Below are 17224 nucleotides of genomic sequence, written 5' to 3'. Positions count from 1 at the left end.
GGAACTGCTACAGATACTGTCAACACCTCTTCACCCAAAAGAACAAGTTGGTGCAGTTGTTTATCTAGGGCAACATAGTGTGTGACTTTTATATGTACAATATAAAACACAGGCACTAAATGTTTTTATCCTCCCTCAAATTAAAGCGCATCCTTTGTCTTGTACAGCACTGACTGCACTTTTTATGCCAAAATAAAAAATACGTACCCATAATTCTATGCACATGGAAATAGCCACAAGCACATATGCAATAAACATGCCAGTTTCTAACTCTCCCTATCATAGTTAGGTATACAGCAATACAAGGTCTAGTTTGCACTTACTTAGTTACGACTTTTTGATACTACACTATTGCATTCCATCAGCCTTCACTCCAACCATTCTTTGGAATAAAACTCCCTACATGTTCTTGCAGCACTTGATTACTACGTATATGCCCATGCAAATCAAAAAATCAAAGAATCTAACCTAGAATTCTTACTCAGGCAAGCATGAAGTAACAGCCGCTTAAAATTATTACTTTATTTTTAGTGGTTTTAATTCTGTACGTTTGTGGTATATGCAATACCTTTTGCAGTGCCTCTTCTGTTTTCTCAGGGTTTGTTTTAAGCGCTTGGGAAGCATCATTCATCGGTATAGGCATGAATCTCAAAGTGTAATTCCTAACAAAAAATAAAAGAAAAAGATTTCTTAGTAGTAAAAGTTAACCTAACTACTGTATCTCTTTATGAAGAATAAACTAAAGGGAGAAATAAGATGCATCTAGCTTGTCCATGGAAGGTACTAAGAAACTATTTTTCACATTTGTAAGTGGAGTAACTGGAGGCATGCGTGCTCCTTTTTGCTGCTAATTCTTCCTTGCCACTAGATAGTGGAGATTCTGAAAAGCAAAAAATGCAGTTAGATGGCCAGTGCCCAGTAACTGTCAATTAAAAAGGCCTAGCTGTTCTCTGTACCTTTGTGCACAAGGTTGGATGACGTTTTCCTGTATCGAAACAGAACAGGGACTATTAGTGCCTGCTGGCAATTCTATCAGATCTAAGTCTAAATGGAAATATTCAGTAACAGACAGATAGCAACTGAGACTGAGTTTTGAAAATTTACTATTTATTAACTTCTTGAATTTACAACAATTTGAAGATGCTAGATTTTTAATAAAAGCTGACAAAACAAGCATAGCTTCTCCACATTGCTTCATGCAAACATTTGCTCCCTGCGTTTTACTTATTTGTTTGCAAAATATTTCTGTAGCTTTGTCCATCTGCTGTGATATGAGAATAAAGATAGGGCTTTGGTTGTGAGCCAAAATTACATTTAAACTCTGAGAACATAAATTGGCTAGCATAACACAGTTAAACCTAAAAGGCTCCATGCAGTGGTATGTCCACACACCTTCAGATTTGAATAAACAAAAAAAAAAAAAAAAAAAGCAGGAACTTCTTAAAACCTGGAAAGGAGATTATTCTTCCTTTTTTCAATTAGTTCTAATTTCCTGCAAACATCTCTTCCTCCCACTGTCTGTCTGTTCCTCTTCCATCCAGAGCTACGTAAGTATGGTGAGAAGTCTCAGAGCACTTTAAAGTTGACAATTTCAACTGAGTCAACTCCGTTGACTTCAATGGACCCATTCCTCACTCGATGCACTAACTCCAACAACAGACACGCCAACTCCTGTGAAACTCCGAGATTCTTTCAATTCCTCTCCCACTGGCTGAGCCGCCACATGAAACACCACTCTCTGAAGGACCACAGTCTTTTGAACTGCCAAACACACCAGTTCCTCATTGATACTACCCAATGTTTTACCTTAAATGATAACAGAAGACTTCAACATTTCTTCCCCAATGTAAACATGGCTATGTACAGCTGTCAGTGCAGGCAGTTACTCACATGGAGTCAGCAAGGTCCCTGCCCTTCCACTGTGTCCAACTGCTTACTGCATCACAGCCAGAAAATTCACTTTTCTTTCTAGTTGTCTTGTCCTTCAGAAGAACTGCGCAAACTATACAGGCCATGTTGTCCTCATGTAATACTAAACAGTGAAGAACTGGCTGTCCACCAGCATAGGGAAAATTTTTAGATGTCAAAGATACCAAGCTCAAAGACAGATAATAATTACAGAACTTGTGAATTGCCTGACTACTACCTGGCAGGTGGGGTATTTATTTAGTTGAAAAGAAACAAAGGTAGATTTCCAAGGATCTCTGCAGCTGTCTGACATTTAATACATCCCATTCATTGACATCTGTAATTGCCAGCTCTCATGCTAGTAATTATATGCTAAATTCAATTTAGTCAAAGGCTTAGTGCACCTTCCCTCACCCACACATAGGTAGTGGAGGAAAATGAAAGGCAAGGAGATTTCATGGACATACAGTCACAAGAGGCAGAACTTCAGAAGACCACTGCCCTAAGGAAAGCTCTGTACTTGGTTTCCTTCCAGACAGACATCATTGTATCAGAATGCTACTTCATTTTAATCTAAAAATTAACCGGCTCTTGGGGAGGGGTTGGGGGGGTAACTTAAAGCTCGCTTTTCAACTTTGATTGTAGGAGCAATATTTATCTTCACACTTCATTTTTCTCTGCTTCCTTTGAAGTCTAAAATATTCCTCCATTCCTTTTATTAACACTCCACTTGTCTCATGTAACACTGTACACTACCAACTCAGTAATCCAGTAATTTTACAACACATTAATACTCTCAGCAAAATACCTGTATTTAAAGGATGCTTAATTTCAGAGAGGCGCTCAGACACTGGAAAGGATGTCTCAAAAACCTTTCTCTCCCTTAACATACAGCATGTGTGACAACCGTCCTACATTTCATCACATGTTATTTCCCTTGTAATAACTTCTGCTCCATTCATGACACACTCTTTGTCTTTGCTGTAGAGTGAGGATTTTATTGTCTGTTTTTACAAAAATGGGAATAATATCATCTGTTTTGCGCGCTTAGGCATGTGAATTTCATGTCACTGCTAAGGGAAGAATTCATAGCCCTCTAACAAATTCCAGCATTTCCCATGAGATTTTAGAACTTGAAACATTTCTTCAGTCAGTCCATACAGCAAAAAATGTATTTTAGAAATTAATATGGGGCAATAACATACAGTTCTACGACAGAGTGGGCTCTAGGCTATAAAGCACACAAGAACATGCTTATTTTCATATTAAAATTACAGAGATACAAGTGCCTGTTTAATGGCAAGGCTGAATAGGATGCCTTTTCTCAAATGCTCTCCTGAACTGACACCTGTCCCAGACTCTACAGAAGATCCTCTTAGCATCTCGCATCAGCTGGCTGGGACACCCCTGGGGCAACTCTGTCAACAGCCATGCTCCTGGAATTCCCTTGTAGAAACAACGTTTTCACACAACTATGAACAGATGAAGAAAAGCTGGGAGGAGGGGAAAAAAAAAACCCAAACAGTCTTCAGATTACTTCAGTCTGGTTTTAAGTCTATTACTACCCCTCCCAGTTCTCCTCAGCCTCCTCATCATACTATGAAAGCCTAGCTTTCTCCTTTTTTGTGGTTTAGTATGATTATTTTTCCCAAGAACAAATTCCAAGCAAAATGCACAACACACATACCCACAAGCATCTTCAGTATGAGCAACGATTCTTTCCTACACAATATCGATGGTTTCACATATTTTTAGGAAACATAGGGTGGAGGATGTTCTCAGTATGTCTTTGAGATGGACTGCTTAAAGGCTAATTGTTTTCAGCCAGTATTGACAGTCCCCCTCCTGCAAGTTTAAACTCTCGTTGCTTGTGGCTTAGGTTGTGATATTATCAATGGGTTTCACAATTTTAAAATGTTAGAAGAGACATAAAATTACCTCAGTATTGAAGCTAAACAAATGAGATGTCACCTCAAAGTGCACTGTCACACAATTATCTGTAGCAATTTTTTTTTTTTTCTCCTTAGATTATTTGGTTTTGCCTTCGGATTTTCCCCTCCTTTCTAATTACTTATCCGAGCACTTCAGAACAGAAAAGTTACAGGATCATAGAATCATTTAAGTTGGAAAAGACCTTTGAGATGATCCGAGTCCAACTGTTACCCAAACACTGCCAAGTCCACCACTAAACCATACCCCTAAGCACCAAATCTACACGTCCTGTAAATGCCTCCAGGGATGGTTACTCAATCCTGGGCAGCCTCTTCCAATGCCAGACCACCCTTTCAGCAAAGAAATTTTTCCTAATATCCATTCTAAACCTCCCCTGGTGCAACTTGAGGCCATTTCTTCTTGTCCTATCACTTGTTATCCGGGAGAAGGGATTGAGCCCCATGTTGCTACACCCTCCTTTCAGGCAGCTGTAGAGAGCAATAAGGTCCCCCCTGAGCTGCCCTTTCTCCAGGCTGAACAACCCCAGTTCCCCCAGCCGCTCCTCATCAGACTTGTGCTCCAGACCCTTCACCAGCTTCGCTGCCCTTCTCTGGACACGCTCCAGCACCCCAATGTCCCTCCTGCAGTGAGGGGCCCAGAACTGAATGCAGTATTTGAGGTGTGGCTTCACCAGTGATACTAACCAGAAAATAAATTTATTTTCTTTTCTACCAGACTCTCATAAATGTACAAGCTATTGCTTTCTAAAAGAGAAATGTCTGTAAGTTGAGAAATAACCTTTGCAAATTATTATTCACTACTATCAATGGAATCACTCGAAGATGATTTGCTTAATTACACATCATTTATATAATTTCCCCCATCAGTGCAATTTTGAAACCAAGTATATAAACTACAACAGTTCCATAAAACAAATAACTTTATAAGCTCTAGCCCCATGACCCCTCCAAGGGTTAAGATGCTCCCCTAAGTAGTTACAGTTTTGCAAGACATTTCTTGTCTAGAAACTACCAATTGTATGTTACCTTCACCTTCTACAGACAGCCTTTGTTCCCATCCAAGGCATTTAATGACATGAAACAACCGCAACTGCTGCTTAATTTAAATCTGTAATTTTTTCCTCTTAAGAAAAGTAATAATAACATATAAAAAAAAAAAAAGAGATGGAGATGGAGAGAGATGAAAGTAATTTAGCATCTATCACTGGTAAGGGCTACAACTGTAAGCTCAGGGAAGCAAAATGACCCAGGCCATAGCGATTACAATGAATAATCATGGTTCTGTAAATCATCACTATTAGTTTCAGTTTGCTGGGGGAAAGAAAAAAAAAGTCAGACCACAAAGGCATGCTTCAGTAATTTTCTGTTATTATATACAGCTTCATTCACTGACTAGAATAGAATTTCTGCATGCTATCAACACAAGAGAATGAATAAAAAGGGAAAATATTCCCAAATTCAGTATTTTAATTCTAATAGCATAACTCAACAGCCTCAATGCTGATAGTACAGTATGGATGAAAGAGCCACAGAGCCTTTTCCCATCCTTTTGAAGGATGTGAAGTCATAAATTTTCCTTTAGATTAAGCACCCTGGTGTTTAAAATTGAGAGCACTCAGCGTCTTCAGATCGTTCTGACTGTGGTGAGAACTGCAGCTGCTCAAATCATTCAGGATCTAAGTCTTTGGCCTCTTCATCAGTCATTCAGTTGCTTGAGAACTTACTTTTCCAGTGCCACAGCTATGTCCTGGAAGCCCTGGGCAGTGATGTTATTCTTGTCCCATATTACAGTTCTGAGAAGTGGGAGGGGAAGAGAAAGGCAAAAAAAAAAAAAAAAGTTAAACAAGAACCACAAAATAAATCTATATTGAAACATTGCCTATGAAATTAACACAGTGCTGTATGTCCAAAACTGTATAGTGGAAGGCAACATTTAAAAAACCTGTCTTCAGTTACATGCTAAAGCCTTGAAATGACAGAAGTTAGGGACAAAGGTACTACAAAATTCAGTTTCCTTTTCTTTAAAGGGGACTCTGTACTACATTTTCCATCATTAATGTAAGAACATAGCTTTTCTGAAATACAGTTATTAGAAATATTTGGAGATAAAATTCCAGCTTTTTCCAGGAATAGCATCAAAAGTAAGTTCAAAGGTCTGCTTTGTGAGTCCACACTGAAAACTAAGAAAACTGCAGTAAATGATCAAACTCTGTTCTACATAGGCTATATAGCCACAGTTATAGAAAAGGGTATTAAAAAAATTAATGCTGATAGGTGGCCAAAATTTGGAAGCTACTGTATATTTAATTCTGTATTACCTCATCACACAGTGCCTGTGATTCCACATGCAACATAACTAGCTGCTGATATAAGCCATTAGGTTAGGTGCATAAATTATAGCTCTTTTGAATACACAACAGCAATAAGAGTGATCAAGCCTTACCCCTCCTCCCCTAATTTAGACCACTCAAAGGAGACTGCCTGGCAATTTATGAACAAGTTCAAAGATCTCATTAATAGTCAGAAGAGGCAGTCAAGCGGATAAATCTTGTTTGTGCAAGAGCACTAGTTGTAGCTGTTCTTAAAAAAAAGTCAAAAACAAACACAGATTTCTGGTGTTTAAAAGAAAAAGTTGGCAGGGTTTCACAAGTATTGACATCCTTCTGCTGTTGCAGAATTATCCCTTCTTTTTGTTAGATGGAATGGGGGGTAAGGAAGAGAGGAAAAGAGATTCTACACTTGCTCTGCAAAGATCAGATATGCTTAGGGTCAAATCTTGGGATATTTTTATCATTGGAAAGCATGTTTGTATTTCCACCTGGATGTGATTTTTTAACATTTTAAGCAGAACAAGTTACCATTGCCTTATTCTGTTTGCAATCACACCGCGGACTGTGGTTACATTATGTCAACTGTGACACTCAGTGTACTGTGAAACATTACAGTCTGCCATCTTAAAAGCCGTCAAGGCTTTATTTCTTCAGGTACTGTGGTCATTTCATTTTAATACATTCAAAAACCCTAAGCCACCTCTCCAGTGTTTTCTTGACATTTTCAATCTTCTGTTTGGGCATAGAAAAGCAAAGACCAGGACCACTGCTTCTGAACAAAATATCCAGGACTGCTCTGGGGAATTTTTCATCCCCCAGGGAACAAATGCTTGGAGATCAAGGACAAAGCGGTCTCTTCACACAGACAGTACACTGAGGAAGGTTCATCTGCACAGTCTGACAAGAGGAGGAGTCAGGATTAGCTTTCCTAATGATGGTGACATATTTAGAGGTGTCCCCATCCAGATTCATGCTGATTGAAGGTTTTACTGTTTGCTAATCACATGCTATACAGAAAAAAAAAAGTGATGCTTTCAAGCCATCAACACCAGACATGACAAAAAGCCATGAAGTTGTTGGGCAGATGGATTTGCGGAGAAAAGAAGCCAAGGTCCATCAGCACTGTAGGCAGGGGAGAGGGGAAGGAGGGATTGTCCATGCTGCTACCCATTCTGAATTCCATGTGTTCTTAGCTCTCCTACAAACTATACTCCAGAAGACACAGAATAATTTGCTTTAATTTCCCAAACAAGTATCAGAATTTTCTCTGCTGGGAAGGCCTTCAGTAGAAGAGAGAGAGCAGAACAGAAGAGAGTTGCTAAGCACTGGATCAGGATTCCCAGAGACACTGTAGAATCCCTGCACTTAGAGGTCTTCAAAACCTGCCTGGACAAGGCCCTGAGCAACCTAGTATAGCTCTAAAGTTGAACCTGCTTTGAGAAGGACATTGGATTTGATAACATCCAGAACTCTATAACAAGGTATTATTTTTTTCTATGATTCCAGAAAATTTAGAGTGTTCTTGTTTCATCAAGAGGTCTTTCTGTTTAAATTTAGAAAAATGTAATTTTCTGCAGTTTCAGTTATGGAAACCTTTTTTGCAGAGACCATTTGCTTCTCTTATTTGTTTGTTTGGGTTTTTTTTAAGAAAGGATGAGAATCTTTCCAAATGGAGATACTATGAAGTGGCTGTACCTATAACGGCTCTGAAGAGAAACAGCTTGAGAATAAGCCAACAACTTCAGTATTATTAAGCCATTCTTTCTTTTACTGCAAACACATTTCCCTTACCTGAGCTTAGTGTTTATCTGTAGGGCTTTTGCCAGCATCTTTGCTCCCATATCTCCCATGGCATTTCCACTAATATCCACTTTTGTAAGAGAAGTATTGCTGCCTAAGGCATTAATAATGATGGTGACCTCAGTCTTCAGCTTGGAATCTGCGAGGGACAACGACTGCAGAGGCTGTGGAGCACAGAGAAGCCACTGATAACAGCAACTGATAATGCACTCATTCCTCAAACACCAACCAAAAGAAGTTACAGTTCGCCAGATTCTTGGAGACAGCAGTAAGCATTAAAGATTTATTTCTGTGTTTGCTGCAGATCCTACAACACGTGATAAATTGGGAGTCAATAACTTACAGCACTAGTGTCAAATACATACACACACACAAATTAAGCTGCAACACCCTGAAAAAAAACCCCAACATTTTGATGTGACAGTGCCTCTAATTTCTTGCGTTGTATTAAATAAAAAATACAACAGGAACCTGAAAAGAGGCAAGACATCAACAACCAGCTTTGCAAAACAACCTCCAGTGTTGAGTGGATTTTGCTTAACCAGCACGCTTCCCTGTCAGTAAGAAATAAAATTATTTAGTACTCCCCTCCTCTCCCTCAGAGAGCTTTATCCAACGGCAAATTAGGATCTGAGACATTTTTAAAATAAACAACAACAAAAACCCCTTAAACTGTATTATTATTGTTAATTCAACTTTAGGAGTGATTTTACATATCTGTTCCTTCAACTAAGGGCTTGGACATTTGGGAGGAAAGAGACAGAAAACTGTAGCAGTTCTGAAAATAAAAACACTAAGAAGAGTACCTATTAAAATAAGTCAATGGACATTATTCACAGTGGTGTTCTGAACACCTCTGATTACAATATCTTTACTACGTAACTTTTAAATACACTATGTTAAATTGAAACTACTTTAATGGGCTTTGGGCAAGTCATGTTCTAAGCCTTAAGAAAACCTCTTTTAAAAATGCCTGTATTCCCTCCATTCTCAGTGTCCCAACACTCAATGGCAGGAGCTCATTACAGTCTATCCATCACCATGCCTTGCAGAGGTATTGCAGCTGCTAAAATTGTAATTTGTCTTTGCTGATGTAAGAGAACTCCACAAAAAATTTCCCTTAAGTGTGAGTTCATAACATAGAAGTGTATTGTCATTATATACCCACTTAGGTGCCTATTGGAAGATGAATCTTAGGAGCCTAAAATCTCCAAATTGCCAGTCAGGGAAAATCAACATCTCATAAGGACAAACCATGGCACCTACATTAGATGCCTAAAGCTTAGATTAATATAAATAAACCAGCTGAATTGTGCACACCTTCCAGGGTCCAAGATGCTTGTATGGTACCTGCTATACAATGGGACTCTAGCCTCCAGATGATACCACTGGATTACAGTGATAACCAAAAAGCTTGTAACAATAGGAAATACACTTATAAATGAGGAAACGCATAAAAATTTGGAGGCACAGCAGGTTTATAATTAAAAAGTCTAACAGTAACACAAGCCACATGCTGGTTTTATTTTAAATGCAAGTTATTAAATTACTGTGTTAATTCCCTTAATCTGTCTATGTTTCCCCATTTTATTATGTTATGTACCCTAAAGAATATTAGCATCGCATTAGAATGGCACTTAAGAGCTCTTGGACAAGTTTGAGACCACCTCCTGCAACAGATTCACAGAAAAGCAGCACTATGCAGCACTTGCACAGAAATCGGCAATGACCCTGTCAAAGTGAACTTTCTTCTGTTTCTCATGTGTCGCTTTGGAAAGGGGCATTCAGGTAACTTAGCTGGATGTGCTCCCTCCCACACAGCAGTTTTTCTAAACCTCAAACACCCTCCCAGGAAAGGATTTCTCACCTCTCATATTCCAACACTGTGGAAAAAAGAGTGTATTATCGAAAACACTCCTGCATGGATTGACATCTATGCATCATTACTACCACATATAAAATACGCATGTAGCACAGTACAGCACCTGCTATATTAGCAGTGTCTTTAAAGTGGATGAACTGCTAGTTTTCTTGCAGAGCTAGCCTTATATCATTTGCTTAGTGAGCAAGGAGCAAAGACCTCTGGACTCACCTGGTGCCCTGAATGCAAACTACAACCAGAATATAACTGTATGATTAAACATACAGGCTGCTAAATATTCATCAAGTTATCTGACCATTACATTAAAAAACACTAACAAAAAAAAACCTAACAAAAAACCCCACCAAATCCAATCCCTCGACAAATAGGGGCAATACTCTGCATAGCCTACGAACACTTATTTCTTGTAACAACTTAACAGTTTTAGTTAGATAGTGAGAACACAGAAGTCTGACAAGCACTTCAGTGTCCCTGCTGCAGAAAATAAATAATTTGCCAATACAGCGAAGATGCCTTAACACAGTCTTTTTAAGGAAGGGAATTCTTAAAGTAAAGAACAGAATCAGAAATTTATGAGTGTATTCATTGATTTTGTCATACTCCTGCTGGAAAGAATTTAAGAAGTAAATAAAGCTAAAAACCCTCAAAAGGCCAGTTCTGCAACAAACACTAACCTGACAACTAAAGACACTCAGCACTGTAGTAATTCTCTGCACCCATGCAGGAGTGACTACCACTCTGAGTAACAATACAATGTACCTGCAGCGTAACATCAATTTTTGCAACAACAACAAAAAAAGACACAGCGAGAACACATTATTATAGCCTGCACAGTAAAGCATCTACTTAGAGAAGAAATAAAAAGAACCCCCAAAAAATCAATCTAAATATTACATTATTGTTTACATTAAACACCTTGCTGTGTAGGTTACTACTACCGCTTTTAAATTGTGTAGGATTATACTTGTGTCTAGCTCTATTTTTACATTCATAAAACCAAGCTACTGATCACTTAAATAATTTTACTCATGACTCGCATTAACACAGCAACGGTTCTATTTAAAGTGTGTATAAATACATGAAAATACATGGAGGAACATTTGGTATATGACTATTTTAGATTAAAGCTTCTTTCAAGCTTTCCATGCAGCTAATACACAGTTCCTAAAGTGTACCAGCCTGCAGGCAATATTGATCAAGCAGTATGCTCCGGGCAACATCATACCCTGCTCTCTCCAATTCCATCTTAATTTTTTAATGTCCTCTGGCCATAAAAGCATAGTAATGGTAGAACAAAGACCACCCTAAGATTCAAACCAGATCTCAATACCTAGAAACTTAAAGTAATTTTCTAAGCATCGAGGTACAGTGAGGACAATCCTAGGCAGCTCTCTGCAACACATGCTTTTCCCATAGCGCTACAGAGCTTATGGCCTCCGCTAGGAGATGCTTCAGAGTGATCTTAGCACCTGATGAGAATGAAATCAGATCCCTTCACTGAAGAGGATTAACAAGAGAAAAAAATGTGGGGAGAGAAGGTAACACCAACAGGATCATATGCTATATCCCAAAGGTTACTGCGTGACATGAAGGAGACACAGTTATTTTAAGTACCCAAATAAAATAACTTTCTGGTGGATTATTTCATTGTGAAACTGTTTGAAAACAGTATGAGACTACAGAGCACGTTGTGTAGGTTAGCTCAGGAAAGATGTGGTGAGTAAGAATTACAGAAGCACATCTGACCACCGAGTTGTAAAAAAGGCAAGAAGAGGAACAATAGCTGAAATCACCCATGGGCTGAAAAGAAATGGAGCGCAAGAAGTTGAAGCTGATGATGGAAGGGAGGGAGAGCTGTGAGGACGATACATCCAAAATTTAGCAGCTACTTCTTCTTATGATCTGCAAGCTTCAAAAACAGAAGCCAAGGAAGATAAACAGATGGTTGTAACACCTAATAGAGACAGTAAGGCAAAAGGTGGATTTTTTTATCCTTGAGAACGGATAATATGAACAGGACAGTAATAGAAATATGAAAAACCCAACAGAATGTTTGAGATGATGGTTTGGATACTGAAAGGTCACAAAGCATGTTGAGGTGTTTCAGGATATGGCCTGAGTACGAAGGAACGTTCACCTACAAAAGAGCAAAGGGATGAAGGAAACTGAGGGAAAAAACCCACTAAATTACAGTACTTGTGATTAATCTGGTTTCACGTAACAGTCTTCCAGATAGCTGTGAAAGATTAAGCATGAGATACAGGGCAGGACAGAGACAAACGTCCAAAGAGAGGAAGCAGGTTTTATCTGATTAAATGATAGCCCTCTGTATAGTATCAACAGGAACATGAGAGAAGGCTAAGACAGTTCCACAGCATTCCCTTTAGAGACAAGCTAGAAGAGATGGTCACACACCACAAAATGAAAAGACTAGTTTGGTACAAGTAGTAGTTCAGAGATCTACCAATACACCCCTTAAGCATGGTCCTCCGTCTGACTTGTGCAAACAAGGACTTACAGCTTTCATTACAGACGCTAACTCAATTAGAATCAGCTCTGGTACTTGTAAGCAGCACTTCACTGTGTCGCACTGACATCCCATGTTTTAAAAAATAAAGTAGGAGGTAGGCAAAGAATCAAGGAAAAACAGTACCACTAATCCCAATTAAGAGTACACAGAGAGGAGAGAGGACTAGTTTAACAAATCATTTCAAACACAGCTAAGTGGTAAGAAAAGATGAACACAGAATATGGGTCTAATGAACCTGTATGAAAGCAGACATCGAAAACCCTGGTACAAACCGCTCCTCTGAATTGCAAGGTACAGACACAGATGGGAGAAGAAAGCAAGCAGGTAGCGCGGAGACCATGAACTTGTAGGTGAGACAATAAAGACAAGAGGAATAGCAGGTGTTTAGACAACTGAACTCTACAGTCAGCTATTTCTGGAGAATGAGGAAAGCAGAGCTTGCGTGTTACTTGCACAGGAAATAAAGGACAAAGAAAGGACTAAGAACAGATGAATAAACGTTGACAAGCGTGAGAGCAGCAGCACATCTTCCCTTCTAACCAGAACTAGGATGCCAAGTAAGGCAAGAACACAAATCCAACCACACAAGTCATTCCGAGTCAGGCATGAGGGTGGAAATTAGGAAAGTGGGCAAAGATCCCGGCAAGGCACTCTAAAAGGGTTTTATGAAATGGCTGCTGTGATTAATGTACTAGAAGAACTAAAGAGCAGCACAGTGAACAGTTTATTTGCATCTTTTGAAGGAGAAAGGAGCTCTGGGAGATCACTGCAGTGACTTCGCATTTTGCCAAGCAAAAAAAAATAAATGCTAATACCCAAGAACAGCTATCAGGAAATAGTGCATTCTATTAGTTTTTAAAAAAAAAAACAAAAAACACAAAACCAAACAACATCAAATAAAAATCCTGTTATTGAAGGAGTATCACCACTCAGAGAACGCTACCATTGTAACCTCCTACCAGGACACAAAAGTTTTGAAGACATGTGCCTACAGAGCTGTATAATTTAGACCTAAAGCAACTGGGTTATGCACATCCAACTATTTAGAAAGAAAATTTTTCAACAAGCAAGGATCCGAAGACTATTCTAAGAAACATTCACCTACGTGTTCCTACATAATCCAAATTACTATTTGAAAAAAAACAAAAACAAAACGTTGGATGTGTCTGTGCAGGATCATAATCAAATCTTATGCAGCAAATTAACACATTGAAGAAAATAATCAGAAATAGGTTGTGAGGATACAAATACACATGATGATAGTAGGCAGAAGGATACTCACTGAATCCTCGTCTTGAATCATCTGAACTAAATTATCAAGTACTGGAGTGAGATTTCTGAGGGAAGAAAAGTTAGGAAGACTGTGAAATCAGCAGCTTCTCCTTATCCAGTCTCGTTATTTAAAAGAACGAAAAGCCTTACTTGGATTTCATGTTGTTAAAGTTTTTGCCTAAGGCCAAGTGTCTTATCGATCGGTTTTTACTAAGCCAGACTACAAGGGTTGAGAGGTCAGATTCTAGGCCTGTAAAGAATCAGATTAGATCAAGAATTACAACACATTTTCACAAAAGACTCAGACAGGGTCCAATTATTAACACTATATTCATTCAAATAACTATACTGGTATAATTTCCATGAGCTCTACAAAAATTTCCAATCTTCTATTTTTAAATCTTTTTCTCTTTTTTTGCCTGTTTTTCTATGAGAATAAATGCTTTCTCTAAAATGAACTCTTTAAATCTCCATTCTCATTAGCCATTGAAGACACCTCTCAAACACAGACCGGAGGCATGGTCCCTTATCCATAGTCCAACCACCCAAGTAGTTCCTTGCATTGTCAGGCAGAGTTTAAGGTTCCTTTGAGAATTCTGAGACCAGGCTAATTGCTATTTAGTCTTAGTAGGGCTGTGTACCAACAAGGTCTCAAAGCCTTCAAGTGCAAAAAGGCTAACATAATAAGCTATGAATAACATGACCTAAAAAAGAAGCCAAATTTTATTCTACTGCCGAGTAAGAGAAGTAGCTTGCTATAGTATTGTACTCCCAAACTACTAGTGTGTTTGAAGAGTCCACTAGTAATATTACAATGACTTAGGATCCAGATCCACAGGATAATTTATATGTCAAATATCTTTACTTTTTCATAGTAATAAATCTGTTTACATAATTGGGCTGAGTCCCAATTATGAGTAGCTCCCAAAGCTTTCCCCTGGCTAAGCCATCCCACCTTTCTTGGGCATTCAACTACACTGAGAATCTCTTTCTGAAATACTTTTGCATCTGGCTGTTAGAGGGGCAAACAGCAGGTGAATTCTTCCAGTTCATACATCTACACTGGAGTCTGCAAGATGAGAAGCCAGCTGGCATTCCCAGCTACGAAGCACAGAGCCTCCAAAGCAGGAGTAGTCCAAGACTTTACCAAAGACAGGCCTTCCCTGACCTGAAGTTGGTTGACTGTTTGCTTCAAATTTCACTCTCACTTCTTCAGTGTCACAATCTCAGTTTCGTTCTGTACCTGATACTTTCCCTTCCTTCTTTCACTGAACTTTCATTTCCCATTTAAATTCTCATCCTCTTGCACTTAAACCCACTTTCCTCTAGATCTGACACTTGCTGCCATCAATTTATTCTGCTGTTACATTGATCTCAAACAACAAACTTCTGGGGGTACCGTTAGCCTATTAACATTTCTTACACACTTTGTATCAATAGGAGTTCTTCGTCTGAGACATTTCCATAATCAATATCACCAATAATCATAAAGCAAGAATGACCATCCTTGATTACTTTCAGCAGAAAGAAGAAGCATTTTTCAGATTCTCAACTTGCATGACCCTCCATTCCTGTTCTGTGTACTTACCATTGTCTGAAATATCTAGGCTGGTGATATTGTGTATTTCTGCTATGCATCCTTCCAAGACTTGTGCACCTCCCGATCTTAACTAGAGACAAAACATCATCCGTTTTTGCAAACTAGTTATGGTTTCAAGATCACACAGAAAACAGTGGTAGGAGCTTTGTGAATACAGAAGGCACTACCAGCAGCCAAACCAACAGCAACAGAAGAAATTATAGCCATCAAGGTGACGGCCTATGAACACTTTCCTACTATTCTCATCCTTCATTCTCAGTATTTGCCATAAATGAGAAAAGGGACTCTCTTTCCTTTCTCTTAAAACTACTGCTCAGCAGTTAAATCGGGAAAAGACTTAAAATTGTGTAAACACAATGAATCCTTTAGCACTTGTGCCAGGCAGTGACTGCAGGACTTTGGTGTGGGTTCTCTACATGAAAGGACCAGGACATTTCCAATGTCCCATGAGAAAAATAAACAAACTTAGCCCAGCCTATAAGCATGCAACACTGCCACCCTTGAATTCAACTACAGTCAAGTCTTAAAGTATGCATCTTCCTTCAGCTCTTAGCACAATACTAGGGTGCCCAGGTCAAAGATGAGTAGCAAGTTATATGAAAAACCCCCAAACCCAACAAAATTATGTTTTCCTGTTATTGAAAATTTAAATAATTCAATTGTAAAATGGCCACAAAAGACCATAAACAAGAGAAATCAGTAATTTACATTATTCTTAATTTTAAAATAGGCATAAAAGAGAAAACCAGCAACAATAACAAAAATGCCTAGCTAGAAAGTATCAATTATGATATTATTCATCTGAAATATTACATTAATGTAAAAGAAATGTCAGGATTTAATGAAAAAAACAATGAAATGGCCTAGGGGAAAAATCAGCATTAAGAATCAAAGTTATGAAAACTTACACACTTTTTCACTAATGCTACTGAATTAAACAATGCAACATATCTTTTTTCCAAAGAAGGAAAAGCATTTTCTTATTTATTGCAGCTATGCAAACTATATAAAGTGCATTTCACTTTATACACATCCCCAGAAAATGACTTTGACAAAAGAGGGGAAAAGTTCTACAAAAATTCTATTTTCACATTTTCCATTTTCACTTTCCTTGCTTAAAAGAAAAAAGAAAAAAAAAAAATAAAAGTTTTTTTTCAAACATGAAATAGTCTTTTCACTTCCTGTGCATAAAAAGTAAGTAATATTTTACATAGCTGACTGACTTGGCTAAATATCCTGAATCAACCTGCTGATATTTCTGTAAATAGTCCCTTTTATCCATACTATAATTAAAGAACCACAAATGCCTTCTAGAAGGATTTTCCAATAAAGACTTGATTTGGCAGTTTTTAGAAAGCTTGAACTATGTCATTGTTTAACAGGCAGCTGAATAACTTGGCCTGAGCATTGCAAGAATAGTGGTGATCAAAGACAACATCTAAATCATAAGTCTCATCTGGAAGCGTAACAGATATAGAACATAAGGGCACCTTGCCTCTTCTGCATAAAATAAAGCCTACCAACCCTTCACCCTATCCTCTCAAGTGGCCAGATTAAAGTCTGTGGGCCAGAAATAGTGCAATTTTAACTAAAATTTATTTTTGTAAAGCATTTGTAACATTTGGTGTATGAATGCCAAAATCACTCAGCTTTGCTCTCTGCTGCTCCCTCAGCACGGGCCACCACAAGACAGCCATCGTATACAGTGTCACATCTATTGTTGCAGAATATACGGAACTGGCAGAATATATGCAGTCTTGGATTGGTCGTTGGTATGGTAAAGGTTCTACAAACTAAAATGATACTCACAATAGAATCCAAATGCTTATGCTATATATATACTTTGAGAGTTGAAGTGGACAATTCTTCAGGAGCAGCTTTCAACCTTGTACCAATAACTCTATATTCAACATTTTAAATACACAAGTTTCATGTGCACAAATGGTGTTA

The 17224-nt window shown here is 38.3% G+C and overlaps 1 protein-coding gene across 4 annotated transcripts in view; it reads right to left on the bottom strand.

The window, feature by feature from the left end:
- The window catches only part of CARMIL1 (capping protein regulator and myosin 1 linker 1), a 238815-nt gene that overhangs the window by 100208 nt on the left and 121383 nt on the right, over positions 1 to 17224 (bottom strand). For all 4 annotated transcript variants that reach the window (XM_056331333.1, XM_056331334.1, XM_056331336.1 and 1 more), the window contains 6 exons: positions 15263 to 15344; positions 13825 to 13924; positions 13685 to 13739; positions 7982 to 8154; positions 5585 to 5653; positions 569 to 662 (listed from right to left, as the gene is read on the bottom strand). In XM_056331333.1, coding sequence (XP_056187308.1) covers positions 569 to 662; positions 5585 to 5653; positions 7982 to 8154; positions 13685 to 13739; positions 13825 to 13924; positions 15263 to 15344 — 573 coding nt within the window. The remainder of the gene's footprint in view (positions 1 to 568; positions 663 to 5584; positions 5654 to 7981; positions 8155 to 13684; positions 13740 to 13824; positions 13925 to 15262; positions 15345 to 17224) is intronic.

The sequence above is a fragment of the Falco biarmicus genome, chromosome 3 (genome assembly GCF_023638135.1).
Source record: "Falco biarmicus isolate bFalBia1 chromosome 3, bFalBia1.pri, whole genome shotgun sequence".
Lineage (NCBI taxonomy): Eukaryota > Metazoa > Chordata > Aves > Falconiformes > Falconidae > Falco > Falco biarmicus.
This window is presented reverse-complemented; position numbering and strand designations above follow the sequence as displayed.